Source organism: Aspergillus saccharolyticus, assembly GCF_003184585.1.
Source record: "Aspergillus saccharolyticus JOP 1030-1 unplaced genomic scaffold BP01scaffold_18, whole genome shotgun sequence".
In the NCBI taxonomy this organism is placed as follows: Eukaryota; Fungi; Ascomycota; class Eurotiomycetes; order Eurotiales; family Aspergillaceae; genus Aspergillus; species Aspergillus saccharolyticus.
In genome coordinates, this window is record NW_020290628.1 from 37575 (window position 1) to 59151 (window position 21577).

The following is a 21577-nucleotide window of genomic DNA, read 5'->3' on the forward strand; positions in this document are numbered from 1 at the left end:
GCCTGTTGCACTCCTCTCGTGTGGTTGCGCATGAATCGACTGGTGTTGGACGAAACTCCCCTCAGATGCCAGGGTCATACAACTTACAACAGCGATCCGGTCCCGAGTTAACCGTAGTTGAAGCACCCTGGCATCCCTGCCGTTGTCTGCAGGTCCTGTTATTCTGTAATACCGCACGATGCGCTGCATTCGAATTCCACCGGGTGTCTTTGCACAATGTATTGTAGCACAGCATTCTGCATGAATTCAATTCTACCCCACTTCAACATACATAATCCACAGTTCCAGGTTCATTTATGCTGTCTACCCGTCTTCGTAACACCCCATCTGCACCACACTTTCACCCAACCACAGTTCTACCGGGCTGCTTCTCACGAGAATCTCGGGTTGGGTGTGTTGCGCCCCAGTCTGTTCCTGCGGCCACGACAAAGCGTCGAGAACTTTAGGGCTACGGATCCGCCCGACCAATCATATCAAGCCTACGCAAGCACACCGTGTGCCCTGCAAGCAGTATCTACTTCGAGCAGAGCTACGATTAGTTGAGCTTCCTGAGTTTCAAATGGTCAGTGACAAGTTTTGTTCTTTACTACTATCAAGGAGATTGTCAACACTCTTTCCTGCCCATCCCCCCCTTATGGCGTAGTAGAGGGTGTTTTCGCCTCAAACCCTAATTCTTCCGTCGGGGTGGAAATCTTCATTCGTGCCTCTGCATACCTAGTCCACCATGAGCAATCATGAAAGCCCTAGAAGCAGACAACATCCCAACCATCCTAGATAGCCCCAAGAAACCCAAAAACCCAGCAACACACCCCTACGAAATCACTATTCCCGCAATATCCGGACCTGCACCCAAATTAGCACATCCCCACATTACCAAACGAAACCCAACTTACAATACCCCCCCTCAAACGCCCCAAAACTAATCACATTGTTCGCCCCCTCGTTCACCACCGCATTCAACACACTCGTGCTCAGCGACTGCGGCCCCCCCGAGGGCAAAAACGCCACAACATGCGTCACCCCGTTGACACTCACCGCACAGTACCGCTGGGTACTATCCCCATTCCCGTAGGAGATCTGCACGGTATTCTCCCCCGCCGACGAGAATGCCACCTCGCTGAACGTCAGGGTTCCGTTGTCGGGTCCGCCGAGATACCCGACGATCTCGGCGCTGCAGCCGGAGCAGGAGAGGGAGACGGCGGAGCCGGAGAGGGTGCCGTTGGATTTGGAGCCGTAGGTTGTGGTGGCGGAGACTGGGGTCCAGGTGCCGTCGGCGACGGAGGGAGTCCAGGGGGAGGAGGTGGTCTGTATTATCATTGTTCGTTCAGATTAGTACACCGGGGGCAATGTGACGGATACTTGAGGTGAGAGGGTGCCTACGAGCGAGGCGGTCGTGCCGGAGATGGTCAACGGGAGCCAGATGTAGGTGGACGCGGCGAGGTCGGTGGAGACCCAGCGGTCGCCCATGTACCTGGTAGTCGAGTCAGTCTTGCCACTGTCTTCCCCGTCTCTGCGAATGGTCATACATCACCAGTCCGTTGATGTCGGCGACGAAGCTTGTCTGCGAGTCGTAGGTGTCTGAGCCCGCCGGTGCAAAGTCCGCCCAGTCGGACCATGGCTGAGAGGGTTAGCAGATGTTCAGCAGCAGCAGCAGTAGCAGCAGGTGATGTACTCCGGATAGGTTCGTAGCGGTAGTGTACTTGTTATCATTTGCGCCTGGGGCTGTCAGTCAGGACTTTCCCTTGCAGAAGGGTCTTACGTACTCCACCCTATATCATCCGTCAGTCAGTACAAACCTCACTACCAGCGGGGGACAACCGACCTGTCAGCTGACTGGCGAACATGAAGTACGTATCGCCGGTCTTATACACGGCGGGCGCTTCGTAGTCCGCGGTGAAAAGATGAACGTTGCTTTCCACGGTCAGGTAATCGGCCGACAGGCGATCGATGCGCAGACCATTCTCCCTCTGTTCACGTCAGACAGGTCTCGTCAACTGCATGATACGTACGTCTTCAGTCAGGAGGTAGCCGGTCCCATCGGTATCTAGACATCAAATTAGCAGTCAACCGCGAATCAACCTGCCGTCCACCCACCTTTAAAAAGCCCCAAATCCCGAGACTGGAAACCAAGCGGCTGCGAGGCATTCCTACGTCTACTTGTCAGTACCAGCTACGCGACTGCGCCCCAAATTACATACAGATAAGTATAGTCCCCACAGACACTGGCGCTCGTTGCCACGCCCGCCCGCGCCTCCGCGTAGCTCGAGTCGTCGATATGCATCCACATCACATACTGCTTGGTGTTGTCGTTGTAGATGACCTTGGGCCGTTCAACGATGCGGCTGGGTCCGAGGTCGCCCGAGCTCTGCAGAGTCAGGAGTTCATTCTCAAAGGTCCAGTCCAGAAGATTCTAAGCCCGTCAGCCCCAATCACCGTCCCTGTCTACTTCAACCCTCGCCCACCCACGCACCGTGCTGGAGTAGCAATTAATGGACTGGAAGCTCGCGCCGGCGGTGTGATTCTCCCCGATTATGTAATACACCCCGTCTGTCTCGAAAAGCCCTAAGTTAACTCCCACATTAGCCAGTCCGCCGCCACACGCGAGCGTCTCGCTGGATAGACCTACCGGTGCCATGAGCCTGGATATGCTTGTTCGTTCCCGCCGCCGTCCACGTCGCGCCGGGGACGATATCCAGTGAAGCGGACACGGCCGGCGCAAGGGGCAGCAGCTGGACGAGGAGCGCGACGAAGCGTGAGATTGAGGTTGAGGGTGACATGAGGGCGGCTGGGGGCTGGACTTGCAAGATAATGCAGGGCAGAGGCGACGACAGCGACGACAGCGAGCTACTTGTACTACTGCGCGATAGCGAATGACGGGGGCTGTTTGGCTCCTCCGACACGCTCATGTTGAGTTGATTCTTGATAGGCGGAAAATCTGCAGGCGTCGATCACGTTCATCACATCCCTCTGCGGGGTCGTGCAGCGGTGCGGGACCCCAATGTTACATCGTCCATCCGGGTGGCATGAGTACTGGTCTTACTGGGATCGTCCAGTGGACGATTTATGTCTCGGTTGAATCATGAAAGATCGTGTCCCAACGGGGCTCCGGTCGGCGGAACGGGGCGATCCATGAGGGAGGCGCGTGTCTGCCCCAGCCGAGGCTGCCAATCATCCTGTCCGCTCAGGTGAAGCAGAAGACTGGGGTTGCTTGAGTACATGGACAATTGGCGTCCTAGAAAACAGACGAGAGCAGCGAGAGAGAAATGTTCTGTCTGTTCTGAATGGTCTGCGAGGGGGCTTGAACTGAAGGTAAGTGAAGGTAAGAGGAACAAGAGGAATGAGAGGAACGAGATGGGGAGATGAACGCATAGAGGAGATGGACAAGATGGATAGGACGGAGAAGATGTCTGAGTGAACAAATCCATACATCTGCCGTTGAAAGAATCGGATGTAGTTTCGCGGCCATCCAGTCATTCCTCCTGGCCAACGAGATGGCCCAAGTAGCGCGGGGAGATAGTATGCGTCGTCGACGGTACTTTTTCGGGTTCATTACTTTGGTCTCGCTCGGATCTTAAGACTACTTTCCAGGTTGTCATGTTTGGGGTTCACTGACTTATTCGACATATGCTTATGTTGCTGCAGAATGGATTTCCAAGTGCTTCTTCTACCTTTGGCCATCCGCGCTCGTAGTCCTCAAATCTGTGTCTCTTAAGCTTGTTAGAGTATGAGTGGTGCTACTAGGGCCCTGTCTCGCGCGGTAGATCCTTTGAATCGCTTTCATGGGCTTTCATTTGTAGGGCTTTGTGTATTTCCCGCAGCTGTAATTTTCTGAGGGATGAAAAAAGAATCTCCCCGACTGGGAGTCGAACCCAGGTCTCCCGCGCTTGTTCCCGGAAGGGATTGACAAGCGGAAATCATGACCGTTAGACCATCGAGGATGTGTACATTAGATAGCTGGAATTTATCTTTTATGTACCTAAGCATCACTTGGCTGGAAACCCCTTTACCTCGTGACTTGCTTACACATGACCCAGCACCTTCCCTTCGCTCACATCAACTCTACCATTCTACCCACCCCCATCCACACGCTTTCATTAGTTTTTCTCTTCGTCTTGCCTGGTCCAGAACAATAGAAACCCCTGGATGCACTATGCAGATGATTGCGAAGTACGACGCCGCCATATCAGCTTGCTCCTCGGTGGAAGTCGACATCGCATCATTCGAGGTCAGGATCGTCCATACATTTGTTTCCGCGGTGGAAGCAACTTGCAGGATGTGAAGCATCACCGTATCCAGTGGACCGCTGCGCTCTATAAACATCTCAGGGCTCATTGACATAAATTGGAACTTGACTTGTCTACTGTGGGGATACGGCCGTGAGCGATTGTGACATGGAGGGTCGTCAACATCGCTGCTTCTGTGCTAGAGATGACGTATCTCCCAATGATCGGAACAAACGTCCCACGCACGGATCCACGCGCCAGCCGACCGTGACAAGCATTAGCCCACCCCGATCATAACGCCTTCACCACCACCGCGTCTAACGTCGCCTCTCCCTCGCCGGCCCCTTGCGTCAACCCATTCATCATTCTCGTCCAGATCCCGTCGCTCACTCGACCCTGCACCCAATACCCCGACCGACGTCTCCCATCGCCCGCGAATGACCGGGCCTGGCACGTCGTTAACCCATCGTCCATCCGTACCCCCATTCTCGTCAGCAGTTGACTCAGCTGCGTGTCTCCCACCACCCAGGCGGGCTTCGTCCCCTTCACCTCGAGATCATACCACGGGAGATGGCTCCACGACGTTAGCGCCACCCTTGGCGTGCGCGAACCATACCCCTTGGGCACCGCGGGGGTGTTTCGCACAGGAACATGCTGTCCGATGATTTGGGCGACGCAGGCAGGCTCGCGGGCCTGCTGGATGGTCCGGCGGACATGTGCCGCGGTCTGGACGAGATTCGTGGTGGCAACGGGCTCGACGGGAACGTTAATCCACGGGTTGGTCAAGGCGCCCTTGACCGAGGCCAGGTGGGATTGGATATTGAGCGTGAAGATGAGCCCGGTGTGGGCACCCTGTGCGGTTGCAGCAGGGGTGAATATGGACTGCAATCAGGCAGAAGGGTTAGTCCGGGTGCTTCAAAGCCACAGACCGTCAATGGAGGGACGCACCTGGTACACGAACGCCATCAGTAAGTCATGCTCCGTGACCTGGACGCCCTGGCTTTGCGCTTGGACCATCCAGTCGTCAATGCACGACTGCGGCACGAAGAGCATCTTCCGCACTCGGCGGGCGGAGGTCGGACACAGCGCCCAGAACCGCTGTCGCAGGTATGCAGCCAGGAAGCTGGCCCAGCTGACACGAAACCCCTGCGAGTAGCGCGCGGCGATTGGGTGCAGGCCGTCGGCGGCCATCTCGGCTCCCGCCTGGATGACCTCGGGCTTGAGGAGGAAATCGGGGCGTACGGTCGGGTGGTGGTGGTGGTGCGTGCCTGACAGGAAGGCACAGTAGGTCTCGGCGATCCAATGTACGCCTACCATGGGTTAGACAACGAAACACGCGTAGGACCCTACGGCATGGGTAGGAGAGTCTACCTCCCGCGTCGGCTAGTGCATGCTGAACGATAAAACGCAGAACGCATGCGTCTCGCAGATGAACGGTGCGGATGGAAAGGGCCCGCTGGCCATCATGCTTCGACAAATTGGACTGGAACAAAGCCTCCAGAAGCTGGGGATCGTAGAAGGCAGGGGACGGCACCTGCGACGGCACTAACTCCTCCAAATCTCCGTCGGCAGTCGTGGCCTGGAAGATGCCCGACCGCCCCGCTTTCTCTCTGCGCCCCTTGGTGAAGGTCGAACGCTGAGGTCCAAATCAGCGCGAACTGGAATTTCTGGGTGTATGCAGAGGTCACCCACCGTCCGATCCAACCTCGTGGCCAGGATCGGATACTCCCCGACCATGGCCTCTGTAGCGGCCTGACATTCCTCTACTGTCAGGGTGATTGGTAACACCACCGTCAGGAACACCTCGAGCTGCCGGGAGAAGGAAAACTCCAGCGGCGAGAGCTTCATCTGCTGCTCCAGTGACTCCCCGGGCGGGGAGGGGGTCTGGATGGAAGTCTCTCGTGGTTGTTTCTCCATCCTGCGTGTCGATGGGCTGTATGTCCATACTGGTCCAGCTGAGCGACCGGCCACTCTATATAAATTTTCCGGCCGGCCGCTCGCCAGCAGTTCTTGCGGGGCAGCGTAGACAAGAAAAGGGGCCAGGCCGGAGCTCGATGTAGGCAGCGGCGATCTGTTGATGTAATTTCGTTGTCGCGACCAGCCGGTGGGGCATACGAGTCGCCATGAGGCATGGCTTGCCGTAGCTTTGATATTCTTCTGTGGTCAATTCCAGGTACTTTTGGGACAATCGACAGCCGTACGGGATGCAGTCCGCTTCTTAATCTGCCCGCCGCTGCAGCCCTCACTTATGGACGCACTAGAAATGATTCCTCTTATCCAAACCGCACAGAACCCAAAACAAGTGCTGATCCCTCCGGCAGCGCAATTCGCCTCGAACCAAGGAACCATCTCTCGAACTCTTGCCTTGGCGTCGGGTGATCGGTAGGGGAGATTGCCTCTTTGAGGGTCGGTGGAGCCCTCAATCCTGAATCTCGGAATGATCATCGCGAGCTGAAAGGGTGACACTGATTCTGCAGTGCCCGGACTCCGAGTTGGATTTCCGAGGGGGACGGCCAGGGCAGTTGGTGGGGATGAGGGCTTGAAGAGTTGTTAGCGTCCCTGTACGATACATGCATGCATATGCATATGCACACACCGATCTGCACCACAAGATTCGTTGGATAGTACTGCACACAGATTAAACCTCTCCTTCAGTGGATCGGTAGCGACATGGATAATCGGGGTGTGTTTACATGGTGTTGCAGAGAGATGCGAGATTGACGTATGATGATGTTGGGCAGTCTTGGGACCACCAGATACGTCCCAGAGATTTCCCTTGCTGAACGTTGTCAACAACCTGCGCGGTGGTTCTTCACCGATCGCTTCGCGTAAAACACATCTCCAGCAGAACATCCCTCCATTCAATTCTATCTATAAGACATGTGAACATAGCTTCTTCCTGTGGTTCTCATGCACTAATCCCGGTCTCTGGGTACCACCATCATCCCAACAACCAGTTGATGTACTGTATAAAGCTTGATCAAATCCTTGATTACATAGAACAGCCCAAGCAAGTTTTATCTAATTCAAGTTGATACCAGGCGATGAACAGCTATTCTGCCAAGTAGATCCGGTTCTATGAGCTTATTTCTTGGTAGCATGCACACAGTCAGGCTTGCTCGCTCGCTCGCTCGTCGGAGGGAATCTTGTACCCTGTCTGCTCAGAAAAAAATTATATTATTAAATAAAATCATGACAATGTAAACCTTCGAGTTAACAACTTGGCAGATTTGCCAGATGGCGGACAACAGAACAGGATTTCTGTTGCTGTGTTCTGCATTTGAGTTCAGTTCGTGACCGGTTCGGGGGTAACCTTAGGGTTACGACGACAGGGAATCACCGGTCAGTTCCTCGATGGGAACCCGTCGAGATTCGGATGGTTCGAGACTACCGACATGCAGATCTATGCAGAAAAATGTCCTTTGGCCATTCTGATCCGGCTTGTGATCTCGGGCGGGTATGGACAAATGTGGTGAAGGAGATGGGTGTGGGGAGCGAATCAAGGGGGAGCAGCTAACGTTACTGGAAGAAAGTATCTCCAGACTAGTGGTGTGAAGCTGAGTATCTGAAAGAGATTCCACATCGATGCTTTACTTGTCAGTACTTGCTATCTGTACGTTGACAAGAAGACATAGGGGAGACGGAAGACGCTAGCATGCGAGACATTCTCACTGCCAGATCGCATCTCATTGAATATATGGTATCAAAGACTACCGTTCGAAGGAATACTTCTAGACATATGAACCTTAACCAAGCCCCTTGAAAACATCATGGCTCTCAACAGATTATCCTAATCTCATACATCTGGTTGATTAGTCGAAGCATTTCCATTTCTACAGTAGTTGACGGCGGGTTTTCTGCGGCAGAGGAACACTTAGCGGATGATTGAACAAATTGCCCGGATCGTACCGCCGTTTTACACCCATCAAACGCGGTAAATGCGGACCATAGAAGCTGGCCATCATCTCGTTCCTATTCCTCCCCTGATCGAAGTCGTCATCGCCCAGGTACGTACCGGTCCGGACGGTGGAAAACAGCCGATCGATCCTTCCAAGCCAGCCACGCTGCAGCTTGTCTGCCTCCGCTCGTGCCCCGGCCTCCCCATATTGCCCGACCTGTGTAAACACCAACATGTCCACGAACCATGTGCAGCCGCGGCATCTTACCGATGTGGTGTCTGTGGCTGGAATCAGGTTGGGATTCAAGGTCAAGAGATGCACGCGGACATCTTTGGTAGGCTGAACCTCCACAATCACCGCTAGCTGGTCGAGAAAGCTGTCGCGGAGAGGGTCAGGGATGTACCCTGATTTGATCTTCACGTAACGTAGATGCTCATTCCCTTCTCGCTGAAGATCTGACAGACTGCTATACCAAGGGGCTGATGTCTGGTTCTTGGCTACATCCACCACCGATCCCAACAAGTCAAAGAACTCCATTCGGGTGCTGCTTGGAGCAGGAAGACTCGAGAGCACATCGCTCCATATAGTCTCGCATTGAGCTTTGGAATCTTCCAGCAGAGTCCCGTACAACTCAATAGTCCCAAACCAAGCCACCAGCATTGCGTTCAGACCTTTAGGGGAGGAGAGACATGCGCCATGGGCGGCTTTGAGAACGGCCGCGACGTTACAGTCGGCTATCTTCCATTTGATCGAGAAATTCGCAATGGCCCGGGGAATGTCGTTGGTTTTGAGTGTGAGAGAGGTGATCACGCCGAAGGAACCGCCGCCCGAGCCGCGTAGCGCATAGAACAGATCGCTGTGCTGCTTGTCGCTAACCGTTCGTATCTCCCCGTCTGCAGTCACGACCTGCATTTCCAGGACCCGGTCAACGAGCACTCCGTATGTGCGAGAGAAGAAGCCGTACCCGCCACACTGAATTTGCCCCGCGATCCCAACAATGGGACATGTACCCATTGGCAGCATTTGATTGCCATGCTGTGAGATATGTGTCTGCACTTCTCCTAGCAAGGCACCCCCTTCAACCGTCACTTCTTGTGCGTCTGCATTGGAGTGAATTCTCCGCATCTTAATCATATCTATCACCACTGCCCCATCTTGTCCTCCCAGACCCAAGCCCTCGAACGAATGCCCTCCTGCACGAATAGTCACCCTGTCCACTCTCGCGCATTGAACTGCGCGAGTAACAATACTGACGTCTTGTGCAGTAGAAGGTCGGATCACCGCTCGTGGCTTGTGCTGGGCTCGGAGATTCCAGGTCGCGATGGCACTGCCATACTCAGGGTCTCCTGAAACGAGTATCTCGATCCGGTCGGGCAAGATCGACGACAGCTGTGCTTTGATTGATTTTTCTGTCATGTTGCAATCGTGCTCAGATGATCGGTGCCACAGGTTGTGTTACGATCGGTCTTCTGTATAACAATAGTAGTTGCGCAAAAATGGCGTGTATTTGTCGTCCATATTCTCGTAGGACATTGTCCGCAAGACCGGAAAATATTCATAGCACATGGTCTGGCGGGCTACTGGCAAAGCCTGACTGTGGCAATTCAAGCAGGCCGAAGCAACAGCAGGCATCGATCAGAAACTGTAAGTTCTGTCCTCGCAGTTCCCTCGGTATTCCGGCTGAAAATCAATAGTGAAAGTCAGTTGCGGGAGAATAAACCGGATTGTGCATCCTAGAATCTATCCATGCTTGGAAAAAGCCAACCTCAACAGGGAACGACTGGAAACCTGATAAGGTTGGGCCCACTTTGGAGTAAATCTTCTTGCCCCCAGATAGTCCTGTAGACGCAATTCGGTCAAAACTACATCAGAATCAATCAGAGTCTCTGTCGCGCTCTTGTCGCAGTATATTTCTGCAACGAACTCAGCTTATATGATGTTGCATCCATCCGAACTTCACGGACAAGATCAAACTCAGAACAATGAACGGCGATACTTCAGAGGAAAAGCCGGTACCTGACATCATGCAAGACCTCGATGGTGAGATCAACTTGCACTGGAGACGTATTGTGCAATTACTAGCAGAGCTGATAAAAGTCTCAAGCCCAAACCTCAATGACCAAATCATTACACATGCCACTTCCGAGGACATCACGCAATTGCGCCACTGGGGCAGCCCTGGGACTCCGCAACCCTTGGAGAAGGCGATTGAGGAAGCACGCACAATCTTCGATTATCGCATTCGGACCAACCATCCACTATTCTTTGGATATGTCCCGTCTGGCACCGTCCAGCTGAGCTGGTTGGGCGACATACTCATCTCCGCATTCAATGCGCACACCGGAGGACGAAAAGCCGGTTTGGGGGCCTGTGTCATCGAGGAAGAAATGATCAAATGGCTTACGACCAAGATCAATATGCCAAAGAGTGCTGGAGGCATTTTCGTCTCTGGTGGGTCGGTCGCGAACATGATGAGTATTGCAGTGGCGCGCGATCAGAAGCTGGATCGTGGGGAATACGACCGCGGAGTCATCTACATCAGCCAACGCGGGCATTTTTGTGTCTCCAAAATGTCCCGCGTGCTTGGATTCGAGAGAAGCCAGATTCACGAGGTCCGATGTAACGATGCTTTCTATCTGGATATCCATGACCTGAAAGGACAATTGGTCGCCGACCGGAAAAAAGGACTCGTGCCCTTCATGATAGTCGCCACGTGCGGTTATACCGAAACCGGCGCAATTGATCCAATCGGCCTTCTGGCCGAGATTGCGCATCAAGAAGCGCTCTGGCTTCATGTGGATGGGTCGTATGGAGCTTCTGTCGCTCTGTCGCACTCCCACTCGCACCTGGCTGCTGATTTGGGGCTAGCCGACAGCGTCGCCTGGGACGCACACAAATGGCTTTTCTCCTCTTATGGCTGTGGTATGGTACTGGTTCGCGACAAAGATCACTTAGCATCGACCTTTGGAGTAGAGTCTCGACTGAGTGTTTGTCATGCTGGTGAATCAAGCAGACAACTTCAACCTTGGGATCTCGGCGTAGAACTCACCAGGCCCGCTCGAGCTATAAGTCTGTGGTTCACGCTACGAGTATTAGGAGAAGAGCGAATCGGCAGAATGATTGACTATGGAATGCATGTGGCAGAGGAGGTCCAGGCCCAGCTCCAGGCTCGAGAGGGGTGGGATATTCTCACGAACGTGAAGCTAGGTGTTGTCATCTTCCGCAACAATCCCAAAACCAGTCCGGAAAGAGATCTGGATGCAATCAACGCTGAGATTTCAGAAACCCTGCTCAAGAACAATCACGCTGGCATCTTTCCTGTTGACGTGTCTGGGGTCAAGTACCTTCGAATGTGTTGTATTACCACGCGACTTCATGAGGAGGATATTGAGAGACTAGTTGAAGAGATAGACAAGACTGCAAAGGAGGTCGGCAGAAAACTCACCTGAAATCACTAGAGCGACTGTAAGGAGGCACTTGACATCATCAACGCATTTATTCTTGCTCAAGCCATAGTCTTGGTAACAATACTCTCTTCACCACCATTGATCACATCGCCAAGCCAGCCTGCCTTGCGCTACCTCTAGCAGCCTCACGCCACAATCTCTTATTCTGGAACAATCGGAACATAGTAGGAAAACTTGTTGTCTGGGTCGTACTCGGCCTTCACTGCCCGTAGTTTCTCCAAACGCCATGGCTCGTACCCGTACACTGACTCTAAAGGTTCCCAGCCAAACGCGTAGTTAACATTCACAGTTGGCAATCTGCCAGGCTGGCCTTCCATCAACAACTCGAGTATGCCGTTGGCTAGTCGTTTCGCGGGTTCCTCGAGAGGAAGATTGGGTGGGTATGCGGGCATGGCAAGTCTAGCTTATCCGTCAAATTCCTCGGTTGTATGTACAGGGGGTCGCAATGGGTCTGGATCTTACGCCAGGATATTGTCAGCACGGTGTGGAAATGCTGAGCTGGTTGCATCAATAGCCCGTATCGCTGCCGGGTTATATACCTCAAGTAAGAGGATAGATAGCTTTAAGGCAGGGTACTTCTTCAGATACGCATTGAATAATTCGTAAACTTGTCGAAACGCAGTCACATTAAACTGTTGCAGGCCAGTCGTAGACATCATTTTGGAAAGCCCCTTCACGCAGGGTAAACTGAACCTGCCGTTACGCGTCGCAGTATCCATGGCGGGATATGGGACGGCGCCCCCGACGACATTAATCGGTCCAAGATTATTGAATGGAGTGAGATACTTTTCCGCTTCGCTCTCAGGGCCCATGTAACTGAACGACCACCAGAGAACGGCCTTGTCTGTCAGCAAATTGCAAGGGACGTGGTTATCAGAAATATCAGAAAACTTACATCGGTCGTGCTGATTAACGAGTTCCACTCGTAATGTCCGAAATGAAAGTCCAGTTCGAGCGGTTGTCCATTACCTATCAGCTTATTAAGCTCACTGAATAGGCCCTCTAACTTGTCTTTGGTGAAGAAGTAGTTTCGGAAATACCACGTCTTGGTTGGAGCCGGGTAGACTTTCAACTCAACACTCGTCACGACACCGAAGTTATGACCAGCACCTTTCATGGACCAGAACAGGTCGGGGTGAGAATCATTCGAGACAGATATGGACGTTCCATTGGCGAGGACAGCATTGAGTTGCACCAAGTTATCGCTCATCAGGCCGTAGAGCCCTTGATACCTTCCGTGGCCTCCACCGAGAGCTGGACCAAGATGTCCGATGCAAGCGCAGGATGCCGTCGCTACAAAGAATCTAAGTCAGCTTTGTAGAACTGCGGAAGTACTGGACACTTACGAGTAACAAATCCCTCTTTCCAGAGCGTGTCCACCAAGTTTTGTGTTTCGACACCGCCTTGTACCAGGGCAATTTGCCGCTCATGGTCCACGGTGATATTGCTCAAAAGGTGGATGTCAATCCCCAGACCTCTGAAGTTCCCTTGAGTCATTGGCCACCCATGGCCTCGGTTAAAAGTGTAGAAAGAAATGCCATTTCGATTCGCGTAGTCAATCTGCTCGATGTTAGCAAGTAGTCCCCCTCATGAAGCCGAAGACCTACCACGGTGGAGACATCGGACTCACATCCAACCTCGGCAATGACTGTGAATTGTGGAGGGAGGTATTCCTCATATCGGAGAGTGGCCCTCAACCATCGAGGATCTTCCGGTCCAAAGATGGAGGAGGACTCGCAGAGGAGTGGGCCGAGTTCAGTCTCGATGTCGAACGCTGTCAGCTCAGCCCGTGTCATGAGACAGAGGCCATCAACGCAGCTGGTCGACGATGCATGGTCAAGGAACAATAGGTAGGTTGAAACCGTAGATGATGAGATTGAGGAGCTGCATGATTCGCATGAGTATCGGGTGTGCTTATCGTTGAGTAAGTGCAGGAGGAAGAATGTCGAAAGGTATGGGAGGTAGAGAGATAACGAGGGGAAGTGCCTGGGTTGGAAGGAAGTCGGATCTGTCAGTGCGATTACGCTCACTCTTTCCCCCTCGGATCCTTCCACATCATCAAAAATTAGGCATCATCCCAAGAGGTTTCTTGTTATGTGACAGCAAAGAAATGGTCTGAGCGTAGATCTGAGAAGTGTAATTTCTGGTGTCCATCATTTGTGGTACAGGCACGGTGATGACCACCCAGGCATTAAATATATCTTCAATTGCCTCAGATCGATCAAAGAACTTGGCAGGCGAAGTATTGAGGACTGCACATCAGCGTATCGCACATAGCACAGTAAGAGCTGGCTAGATAGCCTGGCAAGACCAATAAATATATCTCAAGGGTTTGTTCGTCGATGCAAGTTACGAAGCAATAGGTGTAGAGCACACAAAGACATCATGTGATATTTGTATCTCACTGCTGAGTCAACCAGTGCATAATTCCTTGTGCTTCCTCCCCCGGCCTTCAACTTCACCAGTGCAAGACTCAACCCAAGCAAGACAGACAAGTGTTCCAATTCTATTCTTCTACAAGCTAGCCACAGTCATGTTTTTTCTTTGCTGCACGGGATGATCTAGCATGCGGATTCTTCGCGTCTATTGCTTGTCTCGTCGAATGATCTGGCCGGTACGTTCGCTAGCAGACTGGCCTTCAACTGAGGACCGCGCATTCACAACTAATACTTGGCTCACTATAACTGGAAAATGCTCTTGTCACAACGCACGCTCAGCGCAAGCTATGACTACTCTACTTGCAATTCCATCGCCCTGCCTTAGCCTCACATTTTCTGCCGACGCATCATGGATTCACTGGTAGTTTCAACCTCCTCTGAGCGACTCTTAACCATGCAACAGGCGCGACCGCCACACAGCATTCCTCCTGCCTCGATATTTACATCCTCATATAAGTTTGCTTGTCAGCTCTAGGATAATTGCTTCGTACCACGTTCGAGGTGCGGCAGACAGCGGTGGTCTCCTGTTACAACCGCCCGCCCTTCGCGATGAGACGAAACCCGGTTGATGTCGCCCTGTTTCACTTGAACGTATAGAAATGATATTGGGCAGCTTGCGAAGTAGTCATCAGCGATTTTTCTCAGATTCGCGTCACGAAGTCTTCTTGAGACGGAACCTGGCATGGATAATCGTTATCTTCGCAGAAAATACCCCAACATATTTGGACGATAAGAACTGCTAGTCTTTGGCTCACACATCTGACAGATGACTTTCATCAGGTCGTGACTTGAGTTTGAGTCTCATGTCTCGACGATCTCGTGCAACAGGTTTTCCAGTGAGACCCTGGGGATTATTCAACCTCTTCTGTGCTCTGATAATAACAAGTACATGTCCATCGCGGCACACAACACAGCGTAGTGAGGACATGTTCTCGTTCGAGATATTACATCATGATTTTCTGAACGGCCCTCTATGAGACTGGGCGTGAATGCCACGCGGGATTCGAAATGCGGTTTGCGTCTACTCAGGGCGATGACAAGTCTTACTAGAATTGTGTGAATGAAGCATTGGCTACCGCCCAGAAGCAGCTCACCGGAAGACACTTCTACCTTGACCACGCATCGGAGCCAACACTAGTTCGAGCGGAGACAGAGCCCGAGTTCTGTTCCCTAACCATGCCAATCCGGTGGCAAGTTTTGATCAGATGAGGATGAAAGGAATCAAGATTAGGTGGAACTCGTTAGTTGAAGGATTTTCGAAGAAGAATCGTGATGAGCGAGCCTCGAGCTATCGAGCAAGCCACGAACAGTCGAGTCATCACAGACCCACTGCAAAATCTCGAGCCTTGTTCCACCGGCTAAAGTCTCTTTTCAGTGGAGTCAGACGGTCAGGAGGTCAGCAGAAACCTTCAAGGGTGGAGTATTGTGATAGCATAGGACAGATTCTCCCCGGCCTGCTTCGAATGGTCAACTGCAGGATTTTGTGCCAACGACGTTCCAACCTATGCTTCCAACAGGATGGCATGCAGACCCAGTATTTGCCGTCGGGAAAGGCGCACATGTTACCACGAGGATCCCGTCGAGGACGGACCCATGTGCAAAGCGAATCCCTCACCGGTCGCGCTACTTTTTCCACTCCCATCGTCTTGCGTGGTGCGTGGTACACTCCGGTACCGGTTTGGACTAGTAGTAGCGTACCTTGCCTGCTTGTCATCCAATGACACTATCGACGGCATAAGGGGCGATTCCTCCGTGTAGAGCCCTGAGGCAGCCGCTGCTCCGTCTCCACTCTGCACCGAGCAGGTGAAGGGACAGAAGGGAGCAGAAGCGCTAAGATGATCTCGGGGCAGTATCCAGCCATGGAAGATATTATACTTGCCACTCGTCTTTGTGGTTCATGCTGCATTGCTGTCAACGGGGCAGATCCGGACCAAGGTCAAACCGAGGCCCACAGTGCGACACCTCGTACAAGCAACTAACTCAACCCTGCTGCTTTAGCATCGGCATACTTCCCTATGAGGCGACGGACGAGTGTGCCTGAGCCGAACTATCGCAACCGGCTCGGTAGCTAGCAGGGGAGTGGACAAAGTAAGTTTCCAGCATGGCGCTTGCACGGTGCGACCAATGGCGAAGACGAGAGCATCTGAAAGCTGCTTGGTACGTCAATTACACCATTGACAGGCCGTCCATGGCGCTGGAAGTGGCCCCGTGCGAGCGTGGCAATCCCAGGATAACGACAAAGATGAATGTGTTGTACTCCGTACTGAATCACACCTGCCATGCGGCCAGGGGCATCCGACTGATCCAATTCGTGCTTGGTGAGGAGTTTTCGTCGGGTGGGTGGGTAGATATGGTCCAGGCAATCTTGCTGCAGCCCGGCTAGTGCGACTAACGTCACTGAAACAACCCGACCACGCATCGGGACTGGATAGACTCATATCCACCACCACTTTCAATCCGTCTGTTGACCTGTGGGATGGTCGAATCCACTTGGGGGTGACAGGCCGGTGAAAAATCTGATAGCGAGGCCACGGATCAGATAAGACAAGATCGCGATCAGATAACCTAAGCAGAGTCGCCCAACCTGCATCACTTGAATCCACTGGATCACAGTGACAATATCACCACGACGCGAAATGTTGTCCTCCACAGACCAAGAAGCGATAGGTGGAAGGGCTTCCAGTTGGAACGCAAGTGGAGAAGTTATTGTCGGTGGTCCATTGGGTGGAGATAGTACGTATCATACATACCCCATCATAACTTACTGTTTACATACCCAAACCATACACCACACCAGACCGTACTATACACTAACTGATACACTAATAAGTCACTGTCCTCCGTGTCTGCCCGGCCGAAGCCTAGCAAAGACCACCTCGTGTCGTCAAGCGCAAGCAAGAAAAACAAACGACCCACTTCAGCTCCTGCGCAAGGTTCGAGCATACGGAGTAATCAGATGGTGTGGATCGGAGCACATTTCCTAAAATCCTCCCACATCACACTAGCGGCAAACCCGATGGCCGACCACGCTTATCTCTTATATATTGGGCATGGACCTCCGTGCTTCATCTCTCCTTGAGTTTCTATCCACCTCCGCCGCTTCAACTTCCTCCCATCCGCCATGTTCTCCAAGCTGCGGGCGCCCTTCCGTCGCTCGACGACGGATGAGCCCGGCACTACCGTGACTATGACCGCCCCTGTTGATGCCACCAACCCAGAGAAGGCCGTCGAGAGTGGCGTCGCCCCGACCTCCAACAGCGACTCCGACGAGGAACACCCCGAGACCACCGAGGACCAGGCCGGTACCCACGAGGTCGAGGCCATCACCGCTACCTGGAGCAAGGCCTCGTTGATTGCCGTCTTTATCAAGTAAGTGACCTGTCCATGTCGGTAAGCCGAAACAATCTAACCCAGGTCCTACAGCATTTGGTTCCTTTACTTCGTCAATGCCTTCCAAGTCGAGATTCTGTCGACTTTGATCCCTTATCTCACCTCCGACTGGGATTCACACTCGCTGCTGAACGTCATCTACGTCGTGTCCGACTGCTGCACCGCCGCCGTGTTCATTCCGCTGGCCAAGATGATGGATGTCTGGGGTCGTGCCGAAGGCTTCGGGTTCATGGCGATCATCTCGACCTTGGGCCTGATCATCATGGCCGCCTGCCACAACCTGCCGACCTTCTGTGCCGGCTACGTCTTCTACAACGTCGGCTTCTCGGGCATCACCTTCTGTGTCGACACCCTGACCGCCGACGCGTCGCAGCTGCGCAACCGAGCGTTGGCGTACGCATTCACCTCGTCGCCGTACATCATCTCGGCGTTCGCGGGTCCTAAGGCGGGCGAGGATGCTCTGGGCATGAGCATGCGCTGGGCGTTTGGCGCTTTCGCAATTATCTTCCCCGTGGTGGCGGCACCTCTGTTCTGCATCCTGAAGTATAACACCCACAAGGCCCTGAAGGAGGGTCGTCTGGTGCGCGAGAAGAGCGGCCGCACCGTGATGCAGAGCATCTGGTACTGGATCATGGAGTTTGACTGTAAGCAATCCTCTCGTTTTTCTTTGCGAATGGTACTAATCCTCTGTAGTGATTGGTGTCTTGTTGTTCTCGGCCGGTCTGGTGGTCTTCTTCCTGCCGTACGATATCGCGTCGATGGCGCCCGACGGATGGGGCACCGGATACATCATCGCGATGATCGTGGTCGGGTTTTCGATGATCGTCTTCTTCGCCATCTGGGAGTACTACTTCGCGCAGGCGCCGATGCTGAAGCTGGGGTACCTGGTGGACCGGACGGTGGTGGGAGCGTGTCTGCTGGACGCGACGTACCAGGTATGCTACTACTGCTGGGACTCGTACTTCACCTCGTTCTTGCAGGTGGTCAACGACCTGAGCGTGGCGGACGCGGGCTATGTGAACAACACCTTCGACGTGGTGTCGGGCGTGCTGCTGCTGTTTATTGGGTGGCTGATCAGCCGCACCGGGCGCTTCAAGTGGCTGCTGTACTGGGCGGTGCCGCTGTACATCTTCGCGCAGGGGCTGATGATCTACTTCCGCCGCCCGAACCAGTCGGTCGGCTACCTGGTGATGTGCCAGGTGTTCATCTCGATTGCGGGCTCGGTGTTCATCCTGGTGCAGCAGCTGGCCGTCGAGGCGGCCGTCGACCACCGCCACGTCGCGGCCACGCTGGCGCTGCTCAACGTTGTCGGCACCGTCTCGGACAGCATCGGCTACACCATCTCCGGCGCCATCTGGACCAACACCTTCGAGAAGGGGCTGGCGCGCTACCTGCCGGCCTCGGCGCTGCCGGACCTCGAGGACATCTACGACGACATCGACACGCAGCTGAGCTACCCCGTCGGCAGCGAGACGCGCCTGGCCATCCAGAAGGCGTACGGCTACGCGCAGACCCGCATGCTGGCGGCCGGCACTGGCCTCTTCGTGTTGGCCTTCATCTGGATGTTCATGATCCGGAACATCGATCTGCGCAAGAAGAAGCAGGTCCACGGTACCGTGTGGTAGACTCCTGTCCCCAAAACGAGCAAAAAGAGAGAGGGGAGGATGCCTCTGGCATCACAGCTTCAATATTGGCCCAGGCCATGTTGTCGAGTGCTTCTCGTTTAGTTATACCTATGTATCTAGTTTTAATCCACTGCTTCGTGTTCGCACATCTGGAAAGTAACTGTAGACGTCCATCTTGGCTTTCTTGGTGTCTTGAATATTGGGTGTCTGAAAAGCTTAGGAGTCGTCAATTACTTGGCTGACTTGGCACACAGCATTGGCACCATTGGCAACATTGGCACGAAGTTGTCCGACTTTTCACCGACGGGGAGATCTTCTCCGACCGTGTCTTCTATGCACCTCCTTCAATCCAACTACATCCTAAGTTCAGACATACAAATGATTTCCGGGGGAGAACCCCCGGACCCCCCTTTTTTTCCAGCTTCCTGGATAACTACATCCTAAGTCCAGGGAGACAAATGATTTCCGGGGGAGAACCCCCGGACCCCCCTTTCTTTCAGCTTCCTGGATAACCTCATTCTTAGTCCAGACATATCACAGGGAGAAACTCCACCCTGCAATCTCCTCCGCCACCAGGATCACTAGCTGTAGTGTGGTGTGCCTCAAGGAACAAACGACATCAAGTCTACTGAACAGCAGGAGCTGAATGTGATCAATTCATAGTAGTCTGGTTGATTGTACACGCAACCAAACCCAAATCTACCGCACGAATAACTTCCAGCAGCAATATCCTCCCCAGGTTGATAATAGGTAAATAAGGCAAGCTTAGTACCTAATATCGACCTCCCCTGGAATGAATAATAACCCCTCAAAACCCAGCACTGAAAACTCTGCGGCTGCCATACACCGAACCCTCACTCGTACCATCTCCATAGCCCAGACACCGGATTCACTGGAAGGTTGCGGGAATACACGTGAACCAAGGTGGTACTAGGATCGTGGCTTGACCAGCTAGTCAGTGCCAGTTTCCATCACTAACTCACTCACCTATGACTCTGTAAGGCCGCCCAGCTAATTCATCTGCTAGTAAGTAAGTAGCCTCCCGTACACGGTCAAAATGTGCATGGACAGATCCGGATCCGAGGGGCAACCCAACCCAGCGGTCAACGCCCAAGGAACGAACCCACGGAAGGGATCACAATCAGATAACTTGACCGCCAGCGCACTGCACCGGACCAACTCCCAAAACCCCCACCACCGCTACGACTGGAGTACAGTACGGCACTACCACCACTTCCACGGTGTTGCTGTCATAGACCCAGTCGGGCGTCATTCATACGACGCTGGTTCCACTGTTGTGTTGTGCGGTGGTGGATGGGGTGCACCAAGTGGGTTGGGGGGGGAGGAGGGGGGGAGGAAATTTCGAGTGGGTTTTTACTCTTACGGGGTGGTGCCCGCCGGTATCGCACTACCTTCTGGACTTGGCAGCAAAATAGCAAGTAAAACCTTCCTTACTACTCCGTACGTAGATTGCATTTGCATTTGCTCAAGCTATACAGGGTACTGTGTATATGATTAAGTGCACGAATTGAATCAAGTCCTGAGTAACTTACAGCAGAATCAATTGAATTCTCAAGTGCAGAATAAACTAATAAGCTGAGTGCGGAACAATCAACAACGAGTCAGTCAAATAGGAAATCCTACTCCTGCGGTGTGCCGTCGCAGTCGCACAAACCGAGCAGAAATTTATCTGATCTTGCATCACGCGGTTCCGGCGGTTATTGGCTGTGCGATTTGCGGGTGGTGGAGCCCTGACCTGACCGGATTTATTCGCAAGGGAAGAGTCACTCCGTACTACCTACTCCGTACTTCCGGGCTGGTGCTGGTGGGTACTGTAGGTATACTTGTTTATTTTGTATTTTTGCCGGTGTACTGCTGTAATTACTGAATCATCAGTGGTATTGTATTGTTGTATTGATATCTTCTGAAGGAGGAGGAGGAATACTGCACTGCTGTTCTGTAATTCTTCACTCACTTTTAAAATAAAAGCTAGTGTACAGCACATCACTGAATATATACCACAGCAATTAACACCACACAGTAACAGCACAGTAATACAACAAGGTACACTCAATCTACTAAATACACTTCCAAAACACCTTACCGCACCTCCTCAAGCACAATGAATAGTGAAATCACACCTGCAACTGCAAACTGAACTTCCTATATCATACCAGTCAGAAACACTAATCACCAGTACCAGTACCAGTACCCACGGAAAGAGGGGTAAATACTGATGCCCACTACCCCACCACATGAGACGCTGCCGCAATCTGATTAGACCAAAAGCGGATCAGATAGGTGAATCCACGGTGGCGCGGTGCTCGCGGGATCTGATTAGATCAGACACTGCAGGGGACTAACCCTTTGGGGGATTACCGGGAGGGGAAGCTGCTGCGCTAGTGCATTAGTGGCCTTCGGGATTCCATGCGTGGGTATTGATTGTTCCGTGGCGTAACTGATTTTTGGGGCCCTGTTTTTTTTTTTTTTTTTTTTTTTTCTTCTCCATTCTTTGCTCTTGTCTTGTGTGTGCCT

At 52.9% G+C, this 21577-nt stretch overlaps 7 protein-coding genes and 1 non-coding gene across 8 annotated transcripts; 3 read left to right on the forward strand and 5 right to left on the reverse strand.

Moving 5' to 3' along the window:
* Window positions 1–603: 603 nt before the first annotated feature.
* On the reverse strand, window positions 604–2791 carry BP01DRAFT_341905 (glycosyl hydrolase family 43 protein). The gene is made up of 12 exons (XM_025573465.1): window positions 2627–2791; window positions 2471–2562; window positions 2199–2410; window positions 2095–2147; window positions 2010–2044; window positions 1823–1967; window positions 1764–1769; window positions 1673–1716; window positions 1527–1618; window positions 1381–1471; window positions 894–1305; window positions 604–843 (listed from the first exon to the last, which is right to left on the reverse strand). Exons 1-12 carry the CDS (start codon window positions 2775–2777, stop codon window positions 812–814), a joined length of 1365 nt encoding a protein of 454 aa, XP_025430649.1. The 5' UTR covers window positions 2778–2791; the 3' UTR covers window positions 604–811.
* A 1057-nt stretch (window positions 2792–3848) lies between these two features.
* Window positions 3849–3938, reverse strand: BP01DRAFT_t184. Its single transcript has one exon. It is a non-coding gene; the product is annotated as a tRNA-Asp (tRNA).
* Window positions 3939–4074: 136 nt separating this feature from the next.
* On the reverse strand, window positions 4075–6140 carry BP01DRAFT_423905 (uncharacterized protein; the record flags this gene model as incomplete). The annotated part of the gene is made up of 4 exons (XM_025579652.1): window positions 4075–5075; window positions 5172–5533; window positions 5595–5859; window positions 5916–6140. 4 exons carry the CDS (start codon window positions 6138–6140, stop codon window positions 4515–4517), a joined length of 1413 nt encoding a protein of 470 aa, XP_025430650.1. The 3' UTR covers window positions 4075–4514.
* A 107-nt stretch (window positions 6141–6247) lies between these two features.
* BP01DRAFT_64240 (uncharacterized protein) lies at window positions 6248–6688 on the forward strand. Its single transcript, XM_025579994.1, has one exon. It carries the CDS (start codon window positions 6354–6356, stop codon window positions 6600–6602), a length of 249 nt encoding a protein of 82 aa, XP_025430651.1. The 5' UTR covers window positions 6248–6353; the 3' UTR covers window positions 6603–6688.
* A 1368-nt stretch (window positions 6689–8056) lies between these two features.
* On the reverse strand, window positions 8057–9538 carry BP01DRAFT_341906 (FAD-binding domain-containing protein; the record flags this gene model as incomplete). The annotated part of the gene is made up of 1 exon (XM_025573466.1): window positions 8057–9538. One exon carries the CDS (start codon window positions 9536–9538, stop codon window positions 8057–8059), a length of 1482 nt encoding a protein of 493 aa, XP_025430652.1.
* Window positions 9539–10104: 566 nt separating this feature from the next.
* Window positions 10105–11604, forward strand: BP01DRAFT_392335 (pyridoxal phosphate-dependent decarboxylase family protein; the record flags this gene model as incomplete). The annotated part of the gene is made up of 1 exon (XM_025578142.1): window positions 10105–11604. One exon carries the CDS (start codon window positions 10105–10107, stop codon window positions 11569–11571), a length of 1467 nt encoding a protein of 488 aa, XP_025430653.1. The 3' UTR covers window positions 11572–11604.
* A 125-nt stretch (window positions 11605–11729) lies between these two features.
* Window positions 11730–13385, reverse strand: BP01DRAFT_383242 (FAD-binding oxidoreductase; the record flags this gene model as incomplete). The annotated part of the gene is made up of 5 exons (XM_025577412.1): window positions 11730–11988; window positions 12052–12428; window positions 12485–12882; window positions 12936–13149; window positions 13197–13385. 5 exons carry the CDS (start codon window positions 13383–13385, stop codon window positions 11730–11732), a joined length of 1437 nt encoding a protein of 478 aa, XP_025430654.1.
* Window positions 13386–17126: 3741 nt separating this feature from the next.
* Window positions 17127–19149, forward strand: BP01DRAFT_357379 (siderophore iron transporter mirB). The gene is made up of 3 exons (XM_025575189.1): window positions 17127–17396; window positions 17451–18061; window positions 18111–19149. The coding sequence occupies exons 1-3, from the start codon at window positions 17149–17151 to the stop codon at window positions 19040–19042; spliced, it is 1791 nt and encodes a 596-aa protein (XP_025430655.1). The 5' UTR covers window positions 17127–17148; the 3' UTR covers window positions 19043–19149.
* The last annotated feature ends 2428 nt before the right edge of the window (window positions 19150–21577 follow it).

Excerpts from the sequence above, each read along its gene's own strand:
- BP01DRAFT_64240 (XM_025579994.1), top strand. The coding sequence starts at position 6,354 with ATGGCTTGCCGTAGCTTTGATATTCTTCTGTGGTCAATTCCAGGTACT.
- BP01DRAFT_341905 (XM_025573465.1), bottom strand. The coding sequence starts at position 2,777 with ATGTCACCCTCAACCTCAATCTCACGCTTCGTCGCGCTCCTCGTCCAG. Across the intron at positions 2,563-2,626 it reads TATCCAGGCTCATGGCACCG|GGCTTTTCGAGACAGACGGG; the intron begins GTAGGTCTATCC and ends GAGTTAACTTAG. Across the intron at positions 1,472-1,526 it reads GACATCAACGGACTGGTGAT|GTACATGGGCGACCGCTGGG; the intron begins GTATGACCATTC and ends CTCGACTACCAG.
- BP01DRAFT_357379 (XM_025575189.1), top strand. The coding sequence starts at position 17,149 with ATGTTCTCCAAGCTGCGGGCGCCCTTCCGTCGCTCGACGACGGATGAG. Across the intron at positions 17,397-17,450 it reads TTGATTGCCGTCTTTATCAA|CATTTGGTTCCTTTACTTCG; the intron begins GTAAGTGACCTG and ends CAGGTCCTACAG. Across the intron at positions 18,062-18,110 it reads CTGGATCATGGAGTTTGACT|TGATTGGTGTCTTGTTGTTC; the intron begins GTAAGCAATCCT and ends AATCCTCTGTAG.